Source organism: Bombus affinis, chromosome 13 (genome assembly GCF_024516045.1).
Source record: "Bombus affinis isolate iyBomAffi1 chromosome 13, iyBomAffi1.2, whole genome shotgun sequence".
Lineage (NCBI taxonomy): Eukaryota > Metazoa > Arthropoda > Insecta > Hymenoptera > Apidae > Bombus > Bombus affinis.
In genome coordinates, this window is record NC_066356.1 from 6,248,308 (window position 1) to 6,270,647 (window position 22,340).

The window sequence follows — 22,340 nt, forward strand, 5'->3', positions numbered from 1 at the left end:
TGTTTCTCTATGTATAAATTATAATTGTACGATGGGGAAAATAGATAATTTCCTCATGAACATAGCGAAAAATACGTATCTTTATTAATACGAGGGTAATTTATTAGGAAAGTGAGCGCCACGAGGAACGAATTTAGCACGTCTGATGGCTAATCTTTGCTACGATATTATTCTATCAGGTTTGCGGGAAGAGTATGTTTACGTGACCTGGAAATAACATTGTTGGAAATAGAAGCATAGTGCATCGTGTAACACTGAAATCTTGCGATTCTTTATTTTATTCTGCTGATCGACAAGGATTTAACATACACTTAACGATGTAACACATATGAAATAACGATATATAAACGAATTGTCGTCTCATTCGGCAAAACTTTAAATAAATTAGAGGATAGTATACCTAACGGATTGACAGAAGCAATCGAAAATAGAGAAAGATTCAGTAAACATTGATTGGGAAGATAAGAAAATTAACATTAAATTTATATTTTCTATATTTTTAGAAATATTCTTAGAAAGTTTTAAGATGAAATTCAATTTTGTCCAGACCTTGGAAAGAAGAAAATTTCTCTTCGCTTGTATCTTCAGTTTTGCTTTACGTTGCAATATCAAATTACACGAACGATTTTCTCAATTTTCTTTTCAATATCATGAAGATCCTAATAAACTGGCTTCAGCTTACAATTATTTACGGTATTCATAAATTTACATAAAGTGTTCTGGTGCGAAAGTTGACGCTGAAAATAGCGAGCTTCAATTTTATAATCGAACGATATTCGGCCACGAACGTCTCGACAGACGATCGAGTCATTGTCCCAGGAACTTGGGAGGAACAACAGCAAGGCAAAGTTCTAAGTAAAAAGACGCTGTTCCATCCATTCTCAAAACTTTCACGAGGCTCTGTGCCTCGAAGGAAGTTGTCACACCCCCAGGGCGAATTGCAGTTTTCCCTCACAGGACCCATGGATAATGTCAGAGAATCTCGAGATGTACTTTTTATTTTCCATCAGACGCCGGACGAATAATAAACGCGGATGTTTCGAGTGTTACTGCTGGCAACAATCACGAGCAGATTCTATTTCGAGCAAACAAAACGGCCGCGAATTCGTTTTCAAGCTTAGCGACCTGCAGTTACCTCGTTCCGCGCGAAAATTATTACGTTTTTTCCCTATCTTTCATTCGTCTGCATCCCGACTTGATAGAAAACTCTCCTCTGTGTAGTATCGCGAAATTAATCAAAGTACGTTCGTTTTTTGTGTCTGTTTAAATACGAGTGAGTATCTGGCACTCAACATATATAGCTGCGAGCCTATTATATACAGAGTACGGCCAAATAATAAGAAATAATCAAATTATAACATTAAATAAATTTGAAAAACCTGCAACCTGTCGCTTGTCAATTTGCTAATATTACTAGTTAATATTCCCTTCTCTACAATATAAAAATTGTAAATATAATAAATCGCCTGTATCTCGAAACGCTACAAATATACAAAGGCTTGCAAATTTTTATTTTTATTTTTATGATTATTAAGCGATAATTACAAACCGAACAAACTTGAACAAAAAATCATTGTTAAGCGAGATACAGGCGATTTATTATATTTACGATTATAACTAATAGTATTAGCAAATTGACAAGCGACAGGTTGCAGATTTTTCAAATTTATTTAATGTTATAATTTTACGTCGAACGAGATAATCAACTTATAATTTGCGAAATTCATTTACGGTACTTTTATCGTTATCCGGGGCGACTTGTCAGAGCTGGTAGCTTTTATATAATTTTGCAAGTAACGTTGCTTCAATTACGCGACGGACAAATATATTTTATTATATAAATATTTGTTACAAACATTTTAGCGCGTCTCTTCAAAGACAACGATATGTCTCTTTATTAGTAAAACAGAGAAACGTATGATCGGAATTAAGAAAAATGCAGTTCCAATGGCGTGTTATCGAGGAATGAGATTCTTCCGATTTCAGATGGTCGCACGTGTGCCTTTCCCGAATATAAATACACCGGCTAATTGCCAGTCGGCGCCGATTTCCTGCGATAGCGTTAAAGGCTCGCGTGCTTCCTTCTAATTAAAAATTTCGATTATTAAGCCGAATACACGGTCCCGCGGTAAACCCGATATTCCACGGCATAATTAGAAGCCATTTGATTAGAAGCTACAACTATCCGCGTCGTTGGAACAGTTTCCGAAATCCGATCACATTTTAACGCCGTTAATTTTCTTCTTCTTCTTCTTGCGTCGCTCGCAAGTAACAAACAGTGGCGCGGATTCATGATGTCTGTTTATAAGATGACATGATTTGCGGCGCATCAGTTTGTTTGCACAAATGCTGCTCCATCGTCTAACGGAGATGTTAAAGACGTCTCGTCTAACAGAGACGTTAAAGACGTCTCGTCTAACAGAGACGTTAAAGACGTCTCGTCTAACAGGGAATTGTAACGCTATGCGACAACACACTCCGTCACTTTATAAAGCAGATGTTAGACAAAGTATGGTCAGTCGAAGACAACTGTTTCCTGATTCCATTCGAAATAATCTCATGTTTCTTTCAATCCGAGTTAAACGTATATTTCAATCTTCCAATCTCTGTCGGCTAATTTTCCGAAACATATCGTACAATACGATCAACGTTGTAAAAATCGCTGTAAAACGTAACGAAAGTATTTTCCAAGATTAATCGAGAGGTTGATAGACGTACACGAAATGGACCTATATTTCCCTACAGATAAAAGATTGACGTAGGTGCGCCCTAAAAAAAAAAAGAAGAGAAATTTTATGTATTAAAAATCCTCCGCAAGGATGTACAAAGTAGATAGAACAGAATATCGAGCAATTTTATTTGCGATTGTATATGCATAACTAAAAGCAACGAAGGCACGTGGCGTGTTACAGGGGGTCTGATTTTATGGAGACGCTCTTTCACCCCGACAGAAACGTCAATGGGTTTGGCTATCTTTATTATCGCGCAAGGACACGTGGAATTTCAATGGCGCATTGATTCGCCAGCTGCATCGACCGAGCAAAGAATTACTGCAGAACGTTTTCCTTACGTTTCGTTCTTACGGATGCAAGAGGCTATTCAGATCAAAGATTCGAAAGAAACGACACCGTTTTCCAATCGTTTCGAGGAAGCACAGATAGACGATAAATCTTTGGCCGGCAATCTCCTTTTTCCAGACATTAACACGAGCAGTTTCAAAGAAAACCTGATAGTTCTGTAGCTAAGTTGCTGTTCGAGCACCAATTTTCCATTTTATCTGTGGACGATTCACGGTAATGCGTTTGCGTGAGCGTTAGGCCAATATGTTTTAGGGAAATGAATAGTTCGGGGCATCGTTGTGTGGAATTTGTAATGGATGAGATTTTTCTGTTTTCCACGGGGATTTAATGAAGGAAAATTTAAAGTACGAGCGGAGCTACAATTTTAGAAAAGAATTATAATCAATAAGATACGGTCGATAAGATAAATTATGAATAGATACAACGTACGTGACTCAGCGATATGGTAAAAGGTGTTTAGTATAACAAAGTTAGTATTAATATATAACGTAGTTATTATACACAGGTATGAATTTTAAACTTTCTTTCGTGCCCCGTTGTACATGGCAAGTCATCAAAATTTCCAAGTTTCCAGAAACTTTAATCTCTCTTAGGGTACGAAGGCAAACGCTTAATACTAAACTTGCTATTAATTAGAACTTCTTGTCTCGAATTTCTCTTCTAATCGTGTAAAGTATCAATTTATCATGGAACTCGTAATAGATGAAATTTTTCTTTTCTCTTCTTCTTTTTCTCTTCTTCAAAAGTTCTTCAACTAGCACTTTACCTAGATCCAATGAATTTCTAAATTTGCGATCTCAAATTTGGTACCGGCGCTTCTTCCTCTCGTTTCAGACTTACCTGTCTGCGAGCTCTTCGAAACGAACTTAATTGCTTAATAGCGAATTTCGCGTCAATTACAGCTTTCTTGATCAAACACCCTATGTAATCGCCTGAAGGATCAATTTAGAAACCAAGGAATATCCATCGAATGTGGTTCCTAGGGTTAACCACCCCTCGACACGAATATTCGATGGGACCAGCCTTCCTTTTCCGGTTATTGAACTTAATGCAGCCAGGTCGATGCGCGATATTAAATTATGCGGTTCGGCGCAACGATGCTTCCGCGATATAAAAGACAGGAAAGGAACGAACCTTTACGATATCTCTCTCTCTTTCCCCCTTAAGCTAGCCTCCCACCACCAACGGCTTTATGACGCGACTTTTGCGATAACTGTAATGGCCACTCTCGCAACACGAAGCATGCCATTACCGTCACTCTATTTCGCAGTTGATATCTTTCCTCTTTCAGCTTGCTACGGCCACCTACACCTCGGAGCATCCCCTTAAAGGCCCCACCTTGACCCAGTGAATTTCTCGTGTGTATGCACCTGCATAGGAAATTCGATAAAAAGCATTGCGCACCACCAACCTATTATTATACCATAGAGCGGTGATTTATTTTTAAACGATCGGAATGGTCGTCGGGGGTTGATGATCTCCGAGCTTGTTCTCCGATGTTTCGCAGTGATTTCTTTTGATCAATTGCACGAGGGGTTGTACTTTTTCTTTTCTTTCCTCTTTGTTCTTTTCTAGCTTTCAAGTTTCTAGCTTTCAAGCTGATAATTGGAGTTACATAGATCCCTGTAAACAGGTTTCTTGTCTATTTTAAGCACATCTTCTTATACCAAAATTTGATTAGTGACATTCGCGATTAAATGGAAAAAATTCATTGCCGTGTTAGAAAAATATTAGGGCAATTTTAATGTATATAGTTGCACCTGTTAAAATGGATGTTTGATAGATTATCGAAATTCACGATTGTTGTTCGCGTATTTTAAAAATCGCAGCTCAAAATAATTCAGTGTGATAGAATATGCAAGGCAGTTATTATTCCTCTATTAGAAGATTGGAACATTCGTAAGCGGGATAGCACTATTCTAACCCTGAGATGTAATTACTTTTGGTTGCTTTCGTATTACCATGTTTGTTCGAACATTTGTTCTTATGTTACTATAAACCAAATGGAGAATATTGTTCAAACGAGTCGGATCTATTAAATTTGCATGACAAAGTGTAAATATCAAGATTTATAGTCGTGCATAAAAGGAAGCAGTACTTTGGAACCAAGTAATTTAATAGAGTGTAAACGCTCTTCATCTTCATCTTATTGGAAAAACAATATTTTTAAACAGGTTAAAAACAATTATTATTCCATTCAGATTTCGTTTAATGTACTAACAATTCTCAACGATATTGCTCATTTTTATAATTCTCAGAAATCTATAATAATGAGACAAAAGTTTATCATTAGGAAAATAAGTACATCAGATTCGGCAAAATTTACTTTGAGTCTGTATATAATATTTTAATAAAAGCCAACGTTTCATACGAACAAATTCAATACACACTGTTGAAAGCAATCAGAGGACGTGATATCACTATAAATAATTTCTTCGTACCAATCAAACGAATAAAAACAACGCGATAAATCGACACCTCAATTACGACAATAATTTAGTTTAAAACAATAATTTTAAAAAAATCATACGAACGCAAGAAGCGTGCATAAGGTTCAAACTAATCCAGAAAACGATGCTGCGATTGTTTTGACCAATGCATCACCTTCTGAGATTCGCATCTGGTCAGCGACCTAACATCCCCGCCTTGTTTATTTTCCAGAACGCGGCGCAGTGGAGTCCAAAGGCTGACAGTACCCAGGCCGACATCTGAAACATTCCAGAAGCCGTGAAAGACTCAACAAACATCTCGAGTCTCAGCCAACCAGTGTATTAGTGACTTAGATAAGAAGACTCTCGCCAAAACGTCGACGCTCGCGGAACCTTGGTCAAATCTCGCGATTCGCGCTCGAAATTCCAAGCTTCCGGTGCGTCTCGCGACCGAGGGAAACTCTGGACGAGAGGAGATGTCCCGAAAGTGGTTCCACAGAGGAGACGACACGTTCAAGCCGCCAGACATTCGAAGATAGCGGGTCAAGGTCGCGAGGAGCTCGAACCTCCAGCGTCGTCGAAGTCGATTCCTCTTCGATCAGGGATGAGGATTCGCGGTTCAGGGCACGACGAAACGTCGGTAGAATCAAGCAGAGCTTGAGCGACCGCGTGCAATCGTCGCGCAACTTCGACAGGCCTAAGTTCAAGTTCACTTTCAGAGAAAAGTCGAGGAAATCCGAAGAACATCCTGATACCTTCAGGGTAAAAAGGAAATCCAGCGAAGAGAAGGAACGTCTAGATGCTCCTTGCTCCAAGGACGTTGAGGAGGAGACACAAACACGCTCCAAGCTACACAAGAGCGATTCTTTCCTCAGAAGATTGGTAAGAAGCTCGAAGGACAATATTACCGAAGGGTGCGAGAGATTGGTCAGGAATATTCAAAAGAGTCCTCTTCTACGAAAGAAGTTTCAATCTACGGACGAAGAGAGACCAGTAGCACCAGTCCGTAGAAAGAAGTCCAAACAGAGACTTCTGGAGCCCGATTTTACCAATAAACAGTCTTCCACAGGTATCGATCCTGAACAACCTAATAATATTCACGTTTCTGTTGTGTGCCCAAGCGCTGAGCTCATAGAGGATGACTTTCTGCTGATTCACAAGGAGCCTCAGACTGAAAGAACCAATCACTCGTTGAACGAATCAACAACTAAAATCTCCTCGACATACTTTGTCGAGAACGAAGATTCGTCTAAAAGCGTCTCGGTAGAAGACGTGGAGGATCTGATTCGAACGGAGAACAATCTCCGACTTTTGGAGCAACGTGTTCTCATTAGAAGACGTTTAGAAAAATCCACGAAGCTTCTGGAGGCGCTGCAATCAGGCCAGCGAAGATCCTGGAGCGAAGAAAGTCTCGTGCACGCTATAGAGCAGGTTCACCGCAAGTTCCACGTGGGATTCCCCATCTCCAAAGTTTCCATTGACACCGTGACGGTAGACTGCTCGCCTATCGCTCACAGAAGATTCGTCAGACCCGTTTGCAATCGCGAAAAGTCGAGTAGCGGGCAGTCAAGGTCGCTGGAGTGGCGGGACAAGGTAGAGTGGACGTCGTGGAAAGCGAAACGATCGCCACCGCCGGACGACTGGCAGGTTCAGAGGTCGCCGAGGCTCTCGTCGAGGCGTGATAGCACGCACGGGTCAGGCGATAACGTTCCGGCAAGGAAGTCACGAATACAAGGCGACGAAGTGCACGCGCGGCTCACGTCGCTCGTAAAATGCAAACTTGCGAATTTCGCGGGCAGCGGTGGGGACGAGGAGGGACTGCGAGACGGCGAGCCTGCGGAAGAACAAAGTAAACAGCAGCTAGTCGCGAACAGGCTGGACGAGAACGCGACTCGTCACCCTTCGACGCCTGTCTGCGAGCCAACGCACGGCTCACGTGTCATTTCTGACCTCAGGATAGAGTCTGCCTCGGTGAACGATGCTCTGGGTGACTCAGACGTCGTGACAATTCGCGTGAACCTCGGTGACTTAGAATCTGACGCAAGAGATGACAACCAAGGGACCCTGAAGTCTGCTTCGGTGATCACAGCTGATCGCGGTAAAAACAACGAGAACAAAGGCCAGGGGAGATCGGCGAAGAAGAAGAAAGCCATTGGATCTGGCTGCAAAGTTCCAGATTGGAACGACTGGAAGATGAAATTCACAATCAGGATGATTCGCATCCGGGACAAACTGATGCTAGGCCTGAGTGCCTTCGCGATATTGTTCACTATTCTGTTGGTGATGGATCTGCAGATGGATCTTGGATACAGTGGACATCATTTGGTACCCAGTCATGGGCGTGTTCGGGTCGGGGACGACCCGAATACCGGTACGATTTATAACTTTCGCAGGAGATATTTGCAACGAACGAATGCAAGTAAAGAGCAGACCAGTGGTGATATGTCCGGTACGACGCAGAATAGTGGAAAGGATGGTGAGAACGTAGCTAGGGAGTCGAGGACCGAGAAGACAGAGGTGCATGATAATTTCCGGGATTTGGTGTACCTCGTGGAGAAAGGTTATGGTGTTAGTGTTTACGAAGGAGTAGCTAGGATCAGTGGAGAAGACCATACGTACAATCCTACGCTTGGGGAGATGAAGAAAATCAATCCAAAGTGAGTCTTTCTTTTCTCATTGAAATATTATATCTTTTAATCCTGTCGTCCTTGGGTCTGTACAACCTGCAATGGATGTTAATGTCTCAGTAGATATTATCGAGATATAAATAGTTTTGAAATATTTGATTTTAGCATTCAATGCCATTTCGCTATTTTTTGTGTACTCTATTTGTGCTCTATAGGGATAAAATAATAAAAGAAAATACTAAAAAATATCCAGAGGGATACGGAAATAACATAGTAGATCAGGTCAGTAGATCATAGTAGATCAGGAAGAGAACATCAGGTTTAATTAATAATAACTATAATAGTCCATTTCTTGTGAGACACTATTTCATTACTCGAATTAGCGTTTAGTATCTGGAAATAAATGACTTATTGACAAACTAGGTCACTGTAATTTTAACGCGACCGAAACAAACCGAAGGTTTATCAATTCGTGTCAATCACGAGCAAACAAATTATCGAAGGGAACGTCGAACATAAAAAGTAGATCGACGTATTCTTAATGAACATAATTCCAAACAATCGCATGGAAAGCAGATCGTCAAAAGAAAAAGAGAGTACCAAACATAACATGACGAAGTGTTATCAAACGTTGAATTGTAGATACATTTTTAGTTGACAGGCGTTTTCCCGGACGACTTTGAGAGTTTTGTTATTTCCACCAGCGATGAAATCCTTATCGACGTTGATAATAACAGAGGTGAGACGACTGGTGAAAATTTTCCATCCCGTAAAAGTGTATACGACGTCCGTAAGATAAAGCGGAATTTCCAACGCGACACCTAATTAACCGAAATACCGTCGAAAGTAGCAAGTTTAAATCTCGCACCTGCTCGGTCCTCGTTGAAATCTCCTAAACCGATTTTCCACGGAACTTCAAACAGAAACTCGATGGTCTTCTTTTTCTCTTTTTTTCTCTCTTTCATTCTTTTTCTTCTTTTTTTAGTTTCCTCGTTGGAAAAGTTTCCTCCCTATCGAATAGAAAGCACCGGGTAGAAAAGCAATTAGTGGAATCGCTTAAAATAACCAAAATCGTCGTTCCAACATCGAACCAGGTTTCCAATGGAAAGATGGCCGAAAATAGGGTTGGGGAAAATAGGGGAAGAAACGAAAATTGACTTTCCACTGTCTGTGTCGCATCTTCATATTTTCTCGTAGATATTATATCAAAATAGAACGTTTTATTCTTCATTTTATTCTGTGTCATGTTCGATGTTTATTTGCAATTCTAAGCAATGTATAACACATTTAAATGGTAAAAAAAAAAAAAATGAAAATTCGTTAAAATAGACATTGTTCCACTTTTTTCCCACGAACCCTCGAAACGTAGAAATTGTTTATACGAGAGATCTTTTTGAACAGATTGTTTGTTAGTTTGCATCGTGTGAGTCTGGTTTGCGGATGTGTGCGTCGGTAGGTTGGTAGTGTTGGCTTCGATCTGTATGTCGGTGAAATCAAGAACGTTATTACTGTCGTAATAGACTGATAAGAGGCGCGACTGGTGATATCTGGATCATGTTGTTCCCTCCTCGACCTCCAGTCTCGTTCTCGTTATCCGGCGAAATAATACGTAGAACCGAATTGATGAACGAGGATTGAGGTTACGCAACTTTGGACCTATGTTTTAACCGAGGAAAGTAGATTACGGAATTGTTTCTGAAAATTCGTACTTTTGTAAAGAGGATTGAAAGGGTAGAGACTGAGCAGAAAGATTTGTTTTACCTATTACATTTCACGTACAAATGGTACACGTACTTTGATTATTTCTGATTATCTTAAATTTCTGACAAATCTGTAAAAATAGTAGTCCACTAACTGAACTTTATCGTTCGCGATTAAGAGGAATCGAATTTTTCTTCTTGTCGCTTTAATTAATTTTCATTACATCGATGATTAAATTAGTTGCTCTTTTATTTTTCATATCTTTCCTGCTTAATATCACAAAGTGGAAAATACTCCCTCGTTTATTAGTTGTAGACTTGTTGCTAATTTTTATCACAAACTTTAGCAAAATAGAATTCTAACGAAACCTTCGAGACGTTGTAACTTATTATATAAAGCGCACAGTATAATTTGATTTGTTTCACGTTCGCACGATCGATAAATGTTAACTTTATCTTTTAATCACGATATCCGTTTATCTTAAATAAAAAACACATAATACAACGGCTGGGCGGAAGTAAAATTTCTTCTATTTATACACTTCGTAAATTAATTACTTTAATCGTGTCAGTCTCATTGTCGACCTTGAGACTCTCGCGTTGCACGAAACGAAGCACAAATCGACGTTTCTCATATTTTACGGCTTCGATCGAAGCGAAATATCGTAGCCGGCCTTGGTGAATGAAGATTGCTTAATCTAAGTCTAAATCGTTCCTGTTGACCTCTTCGAACGCTAATCCATTCTGCTTATGCGATTTTATTGTCTGACAAGCAAATATCAGTCACGTTGGTATATCGCGTTAGAATGCACTCGGTACATGCTTGTGCATTGTGCTTCTACACATATACAGAACGTGCTCTCTCGTGCAAGCAGGTTGTCCAACGGCAAACGTAATTATACCGGTGATAGAAGGAATCCGCGTGATTCACGATTCTGTGTATGGACGGATGTGTTCTATTAAATATTTTCATCGCTCAAATCAATTCGACAAGGATCGACGTACGTGCATATACACATGGTGGCACTTGACTTGCAAATTCGCTTTTCTATATTTTTCTTTTCTTATCGAAACGACAGTTTCGTAATTCATTTGAACTCTTCGATGCATAAAATTTCCCAGAACGGTACAAAGTAGAACACAGTTTATTTGTAGATGAATAGTACGTCTATTCGATCGTATCGGTGTTTTATTACTTAACTACTCGTTTGGTGGTATGATCGTACGTTCGAACGTATTATCGTCGATATGCAAAATTTGCACACCGTTTTATGTATCGTAGCATTTATATACTAATATTAATCGAGTTAATTAAGTTAAATTTTACATCGTAAGAGCACTTTCACGCGATTAAAACATTGCTATCGTAAAAATGAAACGTAGAACGTAATAAATAGATTGAAAATTAGGAACGTGTGCAAATATCGTATTTTTCGTAGACGGTGTGTATCATTAAACGGGAATATTATACATTCAACGGTTAGGATATCCAAAATGTTAATTTTCCCTGAAAATTATAATTGCCTACACATTATGCTATTTAATATTTTTACCAGTCATTGTACGCTGTATAAACATAATAAAATCCCAGTTCGATACCCTTCCCTATCGTGTCGACAATTTGCTAATTAATTTTAAATATCGATTTCCTGCAGTATTAATTAAATGCAAAGTAATTTACATGGTTATGTTTTCGTCTGCTACTGACTGGCCAATCCTATCGATTGAAACACGAGCGTTTACCCGCACGTGGATTTTCTCTTCTTTCTTCCTACCCACTCGATGTTTCTTTTCCCATCGAGGCCTAACTCGTCCCAGCGAGAAGGGCGACTAATTGCCACGAACAATGCACGCGTAGCCAATCGACGATTCTTTCCCGTTAATTTAGCAAGTATCGATTATTCCCTTTCTTTTTTTTCGTTCCCTTCTCTCTCTGACTTTGGAACTATTTCAGAGCTTTTTTATCGACAGTCATGGATTCAACGAGTTCGGTGCACAGCTCCGAAACTCTAAACTTCGAAAGCATAGTTTCTATTATTGACGATTGGCGAGAAGAAATTTTCTTCTTGGGTCAAAAATCAGAATTCGATCCTTAAAAGGATTAATGATCGAAGAAGTCAGAATCACGTCTCATATCGGCTGCAAATATTCTTAATTACGTGGTAAATTCGTTCGCGTTTCCTAAAAAAGCACACGAAGCATTTACTCTTGTCACATAAAGTCTATCTAATCGAGGAGTAACTAATTATCCCATTTCTTTGTAGTTGCATGTGTACGTATCTTTATATTTTCTTCTTTTTCTTAATAATTCTTATAACAGTCTACCAAATGTATATCAATGAAATATGACTTCTATTAATAATCTATCATTTTTATTAACGAAAAACGAATGAATACCGATATAATACTATTAGGTCATCCCATAAGTTCGTGCCGACTTTTGTGTATACATTTCATGTGTCGATTTATAAACATACGGCGATAAGGGACCAATGCACTTGAAAAATGGGAAGAAATTGTGCAACGAGAGGGGGATTACATTTTTTCATGAAACTGAAAGGTATGTAAACAATCTTAACATATATAACCACTCGAAAAACGGAACGAACTTATGGGATGACCTAATATTTTTGACAAAAAATTCGCACAACAAGCAAGCGCCTCAGTGAAATCTCTTTAATAGCGACCGTACGAAACTTTCTCCTTTTTTCGCCTTTCGAGGCAAAAGGAAAGAAAACTCGTATCAAGTATTCACCGATCCGGAGTAATAAAAAAAGAAAGAAAAAAAAAAGGTTGAAAACAAAGCAGAAATAGGATGCGTCGCCACGGAGTCAGACTGCATTTTTCATTGCATTTGCTGGTCTAGGATCGATCTGAGGAAAAACTTGTACGGGGAGTACGTAGTCTCCGCCGCGTATTATCACAGTTCTGGACGAGGAGAACAAGGAACGGAGAACGTTTCCCTGGTTGCACGCTGTAAGCTTCCTTGCCTCGATAGACAGCTCTAGTGACCCTAGGGTGTCTAGGGAATAAAGCATTGTTTCGCGGGCGCAGAAGCGTCGACAATGTCTGCTGTTCGGAGGTTACTTCGCTTCTGAATAGGTTACGTGTGTGCATTACTGTGCATATACACGAGCCGGATCGTTTACACGAGAACCAACGGCGATACACTAAGCAACAGATACACTTCGTGCTGCTTGAATACTTATTCAAGACCCCGGGTTGAACGTTCGACGTGCAATCGTTCTCTCGAAGCTTCGTCCTGGCGTCGAATGTGTGCCTCGAATAAGAGAGTTTTGGTCTTCCTACGGTACTTACCTCGAAGACGAAGCTGCTTCTCAAGTTTCCCTCTTTCGTGACAGGTGTTTCGGTTAGGCGCGTACCTAGAATACTCGATGATTTTCCAACATCCTCTGCTTTTAGTGTAATTCCAGATACACAGAGATACGGGGCTTGGTTAATATTCCAAGGTCTTGACGAGTGTTTGCTAATTTCTGGGCCAAGGGGTTACGTCGAGTTACGTCTGGCAGAGTGAAATCACGCATCACAGGATTGTTTTTTTTTCGCGCACGCTCTTACACCATGATAATTCGTGGCAATCCACCACGAGATAATTCGTGGCAATTTTAGGGCCAGAGAATACCGAATGATATTCTAACCTGCTCCCCTCTTAATGTGGTGTCAGAGGAGATACGGGTGGTTGGTTAATATTCCGACAGTTTCCACGAATGTTTGCTAATCTTAGGGCTAATTTTAGTTGAGTTAGGTGGCGAGGGAGAACTCGTGTAGTAGGGTTGTTCTTTCTTATTTTTCTTTTGCATACGCTGTTCGAAAATGATCTCGACGACTATGCGGCAATTTTAGGGGTAGGGAATTCCGGATGAGATCCTAACATCTTCTCCCCTTGATGTAGTTTCACAGCAGGTACAGGGGGTTTGTTAATATTTGAAGGTTTCGACCAGTTTGCGCTAATTTTGGGGGCAGAGGGTTACATTGTGATACGTCGTGAGGGTGAAAATCGTGTAACAGGATTGCTCTATTTTTGCATATGCTGTTCGAGGATGGTTCCGACGAGTACGTAGCAGTTTCAGGGGTAGAGGGTAAATCGCGTTGCGAGGGTGAAATAATAGAAGTGATCTTTTCCTGCACACGTCGTATATGTTCGAGGACGATCAGGTTTTATCGCGAATGGAGTGCGTGGAATTTTTTATCAAAAGAACGAATAATTGTTGAAGTTCTCTAATCGAATGTTCTTTAATCTTTTTAATTGATTCTTACTAAAACGCTGCAGCTACGATTGTGCCGTGTGACGAATGCGGTGAAATGCTTTTTATCGAGAGAACATTCTTCCTCAACTCTCCGTTTGGTTGATTCAGAGGTTTACCTAAAAATCTATGAATTATTTTGCGATTAATTATAGATCTTATACAGTATTTTATACGTCACCTGTATCATAGGTTTCAATCGTTTACCGGTTTTAAAAATCAGTGTTCTCGAGATGGAAGAATCTACTAACGCGTTAAAATTACCAGCGAATCACCATAACTGAACGAAAGAAAAAAGGAATAAGATTCATGGATGCATTACCAACTACGTTTAGAAACGGAATACTCTATAATTCCCCTTATGAATCATTATCGCCTAAACCAAGGAACTCTGCAAGTGAATTATCACCCTGCGAGTGAAACAAAGAAATAAAAAGATCCATTAGCAATAGATCACTCCCTATCCCTTCCAAAATCGAATATTCTCGCATTTTACCCCACCAGTTGTTGATTCCACAGTTTCGATAATCCAGCTTTAACTATATGTTCAGAAAATCAATGTAAATTCTGCCTGAAAATTCACGAATAATTAAGAACAAACTCGTGGACTTTGCTGAATATTTTTTAATCCCCTTAACAAAAATTATTCCCAGGCGTTTGCCAAATTCATTGTCTCCGCTGAGGAACCCATTGAAATTATCAGCGGCTGATAAGAGAGAGAGAGAGAGAGAGCGGACCGACGGTGCGCACGGAGGTTACTTCCTGTCACCTGAATTCAGGCCTGGCGGACTCGACCGAGTTACGGACGATGAATTATTTCCGAGCAAACATCCGGCTCACCTTGGCTCGGCCACCTTTGTCATCTTCGGCCTGTAGACTCGCAGAGACCCTTTGTCGCGCCGTACGCTCCTGAAGTCACCGATGTTTGGACCCGGCTTGAAAGTTCCTGTCGATGAATCGATACGACACACGCGTTAACTCGGCCCCAATAATGCGCTATTATGCATGTTTGCCCGCGCGTATACACACAGACGATCTGGCGAGTGTGTGCGCGCGCTGCACGCTATTATACACATGTAAATGCACCGGTAATAATGTGTACATTCGCGATGCCGTAGTTCGGTAGGCGTTCGCGTGTACGAATGCTTGTTCGTGTGGCGGACGCAATGGATCTACAGGGTGCTCGTTGTAACGGTGGCCGATATTTTTCTGGGTTTTCCGCTAATTGGACGATAAAGCGATTGGAACGGAAGTCGAGGTTCGTGCAGACGCACATGCAACGATTTTAGCGGAGTGACGAGCAATCTGGTAACTTACTGTGCGCGGAGTGGCGCGGACATTAGAACTTGCTGCACCACTCAGTATCAGTTAATCAAATCCTTAACTAAACTGTACTAGTTGATTTTACGGTAACTGTAGGTACATTTCCTGCGCGCTAAACTATTTCGTAGTAAGTGGCTACTCGTAGCTCGGTTAGATCAATGGGTTCGTCTAAACGAGCTTCCAGTCTGTGCTCGGGTAACGTCTTGAAAGGTCAGCCTGAAATATAATTACTTTCCCAGTTAACGTATGAAACAGAACCAATGGAACTTTCGAAATTAACGCGTAAAACAAACTGATACTAAGTAGTATTTTCTAAGCGAATGCATACAGTGGTCGTATTTGTCGTAGAGTTGACCTCTTGCCCCAACGATGTTCGCATGGTTACAATAAATGTGCTTTTTTGACCTGTCAATTTAGTACAAGCGATAAATCCGTCTATTATCAGTCCGATGGAAAATGTTTTTATCAAGTACAGCGTGGTTTCTAAAGAGTCTTAACGCGATTATAGCAATCGTTTTGCCGACTAAAATCGTCTAACAGACAAGTGTAAAAAGATGATAGGATTCAAGGTTACCTTGAAAAGTCACGAGAAAAGAAACCATAACTATAACCACGTTGAAGCACTCTGGAAAGCATGCTATTCTCATACAAACATTTCCCATCGGACTGCTAATAACAGAGTCATCTCTACTGATCACGATTCCTGGTTCACCCTGTACATTGCTATTGTCCGACCAGCGTAGAACGAATGCACACGACTCACATACGCTTTAGGTTCATTTCTTTAAAAAGTTATCGCAGAAAATTACATAGGACTGAAGTTTTTGATAAACGAGAAAGCTCCTGCCATTTTCATTATCGCGATTTCTTTCCACCTGGGAACTAACAATTATTCGCTTTCTCACGTTCGAGACAGTTTTTCCTAAGATTAGTAGAAATGCCTGAATAATTATGGCCACCATTATGGCGAGCAGCATATATACCGCGGTGTATCATAAATTTGAACGAAAGGGGAATTGCCGCGATCGATGAAGCTAATCGACCACCTCGTCGCAAGATCGTGAACAATTTCTCTTTGGTATGGAGCGTTTGCTATTCCCGTGGCGATTCCCTACGCATTGGTGCACGACAGGTGTTTATGTGGCTCCAGCTGAGGTACGCGAATAGCGTGCAATTACCGTGTGATATCTTCGTTACAGACAGTTCCGACCTCTTGTGAATAGAATCTTTAACGGTAGAACAGCGTGAAATTAACAGAAGCTTATACGACCAACCATATAACGCGAACGATTGAAGTACACGTAAAGCTTCTATTTAAATTAACAGTGAATTATATGTTGAGGTTATTAGATGTATAAAGAGAGAAAACGCGTGGATAAAGTGTAAGGTACAAAATATATATATTTCATTTAATAGAGAAGTATAATAATAAGTAGGAATACAATTTGAGCTGGTCCAGATCCGCACGCTAGCAGTGTTACCTTATAACTGAAAACCCCGAAGCCAACGTCGCCTGTCTACTGTTTATGGTCTGCTGTTTTTGTTCATGCTATTCTTTTGTCTATATGCTGTCGATGGCTTCAGCGCTTGAGAAAACTAAAAAGACCGGATGTGGAGTTTTCGTAGAAGTGGTGACCACTTCAACATTATACAACCAAGAAAAATACGTAATCTAAAAAGCAAGCCTTCCTTTATATCCTTTACCAAAGGTCGTTCGAATTTTTAAAAAATGCATCGTCCTAAGGGTTTATCAAATTTTAATTAAAAATTATGAATCACCTTTTTTTTCTAACTACATTCTAAGTTCCTAAGAAACTTTAAATCACATCGTATTTATATTAACTTGAAATTATACTTCGCGTGTAGTTTTATCGAACGGATCTATCAAATTTAATGTCAGCTTATGATTTTTGAGAAAAAAACGTTAAAAGATTAGATCATTGAGAAATTATGCAATCGTGGAAACAGAGATCAAATCGATACCAATGAATTTCCGGATGAACTAGAAATACCGGTTGTTCGAACGAACTGGATCTGGAATCGGTCGAAGAAAATGGTGTCTAGTGAACAAAACCTCGTACGTTATTTACACCCAGTGACAGCAACACGCGGAAATGTAGAGCTTTCGAAAGTAACTTTCTGTCCTATATCGTTCGTTTCCCAGAAGAATCGCGGACAGTAAAGACGCAGATAGATGTGAAAGTAAGAAAGCGAGAGGAAATGGAGTAAAGAAATTTTGTGATAGACGCTGGAAATGCATCATAGGCGTTCAAATCGATGAAAATATCGAACATAGTGAGGAGAAACCTGCTTAGTCGCGTAAATAATACAAATGATATATGGAACACGATGAAACTCTATGCATCTCTGTAATAACTGTACTCTTTATATCTCCTTAACGCATCGAGAACTTTTTGCAAATATTCGTTTAAAATTTCTTCCTAGATAGAAGAAATATATTTGAAGCTCTTCGTATATTTTAAAGGAGACTTCATTAACTATCGTAATTTTATTCGCAGATTATAGGATTATCAAATCCGTCAGAATATCAAGCTCCAGATGCTTCGGTTTTCTAATTTATAAAATATTCAAGTGTGTTATTTTAGATCCCCTTTAGAATTTTTTTGCTAAAAATCTACGCGATATTTTTCATTGCAATTTGACACATTTATTCCTCCATGTGTCAGTAACGCTGACAAATTTTTTTGAGGTGAAAAATTATCAAAATCGACGTGGTTCTTAATCAATTAGCTGTTTTTGACGAGTACACTCGTCATACGTAAAAAGTAATTACAATTTGCAGTAAATTGCAGTTATAAGATTAAAAAATAGAACAGTCATTTCATTACAACTTGATTCTATATTACAACAACCACACGTACTCTATGGTGGCGGGTATATACTCGTCATCGATTGCTTATTGCGACACATTTTAAACCTTCTTTTCAAACAGGTAGCAACAGCTAAGTAGTTAAATGTCTCATGACTACTACGATTTTGGTCATTCTACTCATCCTTTTGCTTCGCCGAATTAAAAAAAAAGGAAAATATTTAATTAAAAAGGTAGTCCGCCGAATTCTGTTCTCCGTATCTCTTTACACCGAGTCCCACGACAGTGTCGATGAAATTCCAAAATGTTCCGTATAACGTGCATATGTCCAAGCGTTCGTGTACTTTCGCGAGCCATGTGTATCTATCTTAAATCCAACAATCTTGCCGATACCAGAGACAACAGAGTGGAAAATTGTTCGCGAAAAATCAATCTGCCGAAAAACGAACGAGCTGGAGCGGTGGTTGGCCTAATATCTCAGTCAGTTACAGAGTACACCGACGAAAACCAGCTGGTTGGGAAAGCCGGGTCTCCCGCGAGTCCCCAAACGACAAGTGTTCCAATCTCTCGAACGTTTGTTTCGATTCTCGACGGGGCAAACCACTAGAAATCAGGACTCCGTGAGTCGCGCAGAGCTATGTTCGATTAATTTTCGTCAACTCGGCCTTTCGACCTCGAGTCGCCAGGATTGCCTTTTAAATCGTCGGATCTGGCCGACGTGAAAAATATCCTGCAATGTTGGCTGCCGTGGAGAATGTACAGGTTGCATGCGTGATGCAAAGAAAAACGAGCAAAAGGAGAAAAACACGAGGCCACGAGTCTGGATGCTCACGGATGCTCTCTGCAACCTTTACGATATATTTTCCCCCCTCTTTCTTCCCACGTCTTTTCACGAGAAGCATCCAAATGCTCGTTTCCTTTTTAATAGGATGCGATTTAATTGCAGAATATTCTGATAAAATCGACGTGTTATTATTGCCTTCTCATAACTGAAGTAAGTCCATGCAGTACATGCAGAAGGCAATTTTCTCGTAGACAATAGTGTAAGTGCCGAACATGATACTTTTTTAGCAGAGAGAAAGGACTTGTCTGACTTAAGACTATCTTCCAAATTTGATTTCTTTCGATTATTATACGATATCAAATGTACGATAATTCAAATGCATCACAAAGTTTTCTATTTTTTGGAACTAGTATAGTGAAAATTCCCGAGCAAGAAAGTAGTATTTGTAGAGAAGCCTGTATGTATGTCCCATCTCTTAGTTGTAGAGAAAACTGAATTTGCAAGCATTGTAAGTACCAATCCTGTTTGTCTCTAAATAACTTGTATGAAATCAATATGTTTGTTCAAAATGTTCTTTTCATTTTCTTCGTTTTTCTTTTTATTTTATCAACATATATATAGTGGGAGTGATGGATAAACGTAATATATACCATAAAATAAATATTACCAATAAGATAAAAAAATGTAAGTACTGAAGTTATTAAAATTCGTGGCGTATCAATTTCAAACTTTCTTCCGTCAGCCAAAGAGATGGAACGTATAGCGCTTGAAATTAAAATTTCAAAATTTTAGTCCCTGTCTCAATTACCTTGTGGTTTCATCCTTTCCGATTTCGCTACAATTACCGGGCACGAATGTGTTAGATCGTAATTCCAAACAGGGTACAAGATAGTTTTCTCCTGAAGATTCGAAACTTTGCCAAAACTCTTACTCCGTCACGTTGTTAATATTCAGATAAATCTACATGAGAAAGTAGAACACCAAAGGTAGAAGGGCAAGTGAATCTCTTAGTAGAAAACAGCATCAAATCTCGTTGAATTTGGAAAGGTAGAAGGGTTCCGAGCCGTAGATGGAGGCTTTGTTGTTTGAAGGCGTTTTCGCTCGTTGTCGTTAGGTCGCTTCCTTTCTCGTCGAATAATTGCCGTTGCTAACGAACAGAACGCCGCTTTGTCACGGTAAAATCGCGACACTCGAAACTAGAACGGATCCATTTCGACGGTACGCGTCTTCCACTTCCGGACGGATGTTACTTGTTCCGTGATTTTCACGCGGTGGTTGTCACCACTCTGTTTCACCGATAACTTTCCAGGAATAAAGGGATCCGAAGTGACTATCGATTGCTTTGACACGATATTGAACCTTTGACGTTCGGTATTTCGTATACAACGTTGTATTCTAACGAGTTATTAAGAAACTGATAGAAGATATATAGATAATAGATAGGACGTGGACAGGTTTACGTAAATTACATTTTTATGAGCGTTATCGAAGAGATGAAACCTACGTGGAGATTTGTTTCACGTACGGATTCTCTCAGAAATCATGCTACGAGCGGCCGCATATCGATTCTATATGTAAAAATAAGTCGAAAAAGAAGAATAACATTTTTTCGTTTAAGGTATCGTTTTCGAGAAAAATAAGTTTGAAGTCCGTCGGGTGCGCGCGTTCTGATTGAGTTTCGAGATTGCCGATTTCTCTTTTGTGTGTGTTGATATTTGTGAACATGTCTGTATTTGGAATGGTTTCACGAAGAAGAATATTACTCTATTTTTCTTTAGAACTTTAGTACTTTAGTTATATTCTTTAGAAACCTCGGATACCTCGAAACTTATATTTAGTGCACGGACAGCCGACCGATTTCTAAATTTAGTTTTCTCAAAAACCATGCACTAATCGAAAAAATGTTATTCTTCCTTTTCAATTTATTTTTGCATATAGAATCATCACACAACCGTTTATACCATACTTTCGAAGACACCCTGTAGGTATCTGTAAGTGGGTCTCTTCTTAACCATGAACTTTTATATTTATGGCAAAGTTAATAAAATCAAATCAATTTCAGTCGGGCCAATTTTAATATTTGCAAATATATGACACAACTTTTCCCAACTATTCAATAAAGATCTGCTTTTGAAAGAGTCAAGCAAGGTTTTCTGCTTCGACGTTAAACCTCGAAAATCTCTTTTGAGGATTTTCATATTGTTCAGCTTTGGGCATCTTGGGTCTCTTTTAATCTTCAGCTTTTGAGTACCTCAATTAGTGTTGCGCGGGAAATTTGAAGGAAAAAGAGGAGTTTCTTAAGGAAGGAGGGGATCGAATTCCTTTCGGATAAGAAATTCAAGAAATTGGCTGAAATTCAGAGAAATTCTCTCGCTGATCGATAAACGAGACTTCTCGTTAATTTTTTCTCGACTACTTTCTAAAAACGCGATCAAGTTGAGATTACATTTGGTTTAAGCATAGATTCCAGTTAGGTATCAAATAAAAGAGCGATTAAAATTTATGCCCGACTTTACAGTGCATTATTAATGCTATTCATTCGAAAGTTTCAACTATTACATAGTATACAACTATACGGTTAACTGGTGCAAAAGCGTCGAATCAAAATGCCCGAGCTCCACTCTACATACGCATATACGAGACCTAAAAGCTCCATCTCTCTGAAATCTCGTAAAGCGTAAATAAAAAAACAGAAAGCTCTGCACAATTCGACGCATTCCAACCCACATGCGTGTCTCTGTCAAAACAAAATTTATCTCGCGCGTCCACGAGCCGCAGCACGCTCCACTTGCACTTGCACTTGTACAAAGTAACAGCGAGTCTGTCTCTCAACTGGCTAATCGAAAGTCTGGAAAGCGAAGTTAACAACTGGGGGTCGACGGAAGTTTCGAATCGAACTGGCTGTATCCCGACGCGGTGAACGGGGTGGAATCGTCGACTCGGCTGGAGAATTCGTCGGGACGTCGTAAACAAGAGGCAACCAGCGTGCAGTGGAAATTATAAATGAGCCGAGGTAAACAAGCGGCGCGAGGCGAGAAAATGGCTTTTCCTCGGGAGAAATGCACCTCTGTTTTCCAGGGCGGAACAGCAACGTCTCTCAGCCTAGCTTTATCCTTGTCTCTCCTTCTTCGGCACGCTACTAAAAACTATATATATATATATATTTCCTCTTTCTTGCACTTTCGGTTTCTCCGTTACATCCGACCTGCGACTCGTTCCACGGTGGAAAAAGCCACCAGTGCGGTCGAACCGATCCTCCAGGTCCATCGATTATTCGACGAGGCTCGTCCTTCGTGCGGAAA

At 39.8% G+C, this 22,340-nt stretch overlaps 1 protein-coding gene across 1 annotated transcript in view; it reads left to right on the forward strand.

Annotated features, from left to right (window-relative positions):
• The first annotated feature begins 5,865 nt into the window (after nucleotides 1-5,865).
• LOC126923741 (extracellular serine/threonine protein CG31145) overlaps nucleotides 5,866-22,340 on the forward strand; it is a 93,717-nt gene continuing 77,242 nt past the window's right edge. Inside the window, exon 1 of the mRNA XM_050737466.1 lies at nucleotides 5,866-8,166. Within this exon, the coding sequence (XP_050593423.1) occupies nucleotides 7,703-8,166 (464 nt within the window). The 5' untranslated portion in view covers nucleotides 5,866-7,702. The remainder of the gene's footprint in view (nucleotides 8,167-22,340) is intronic.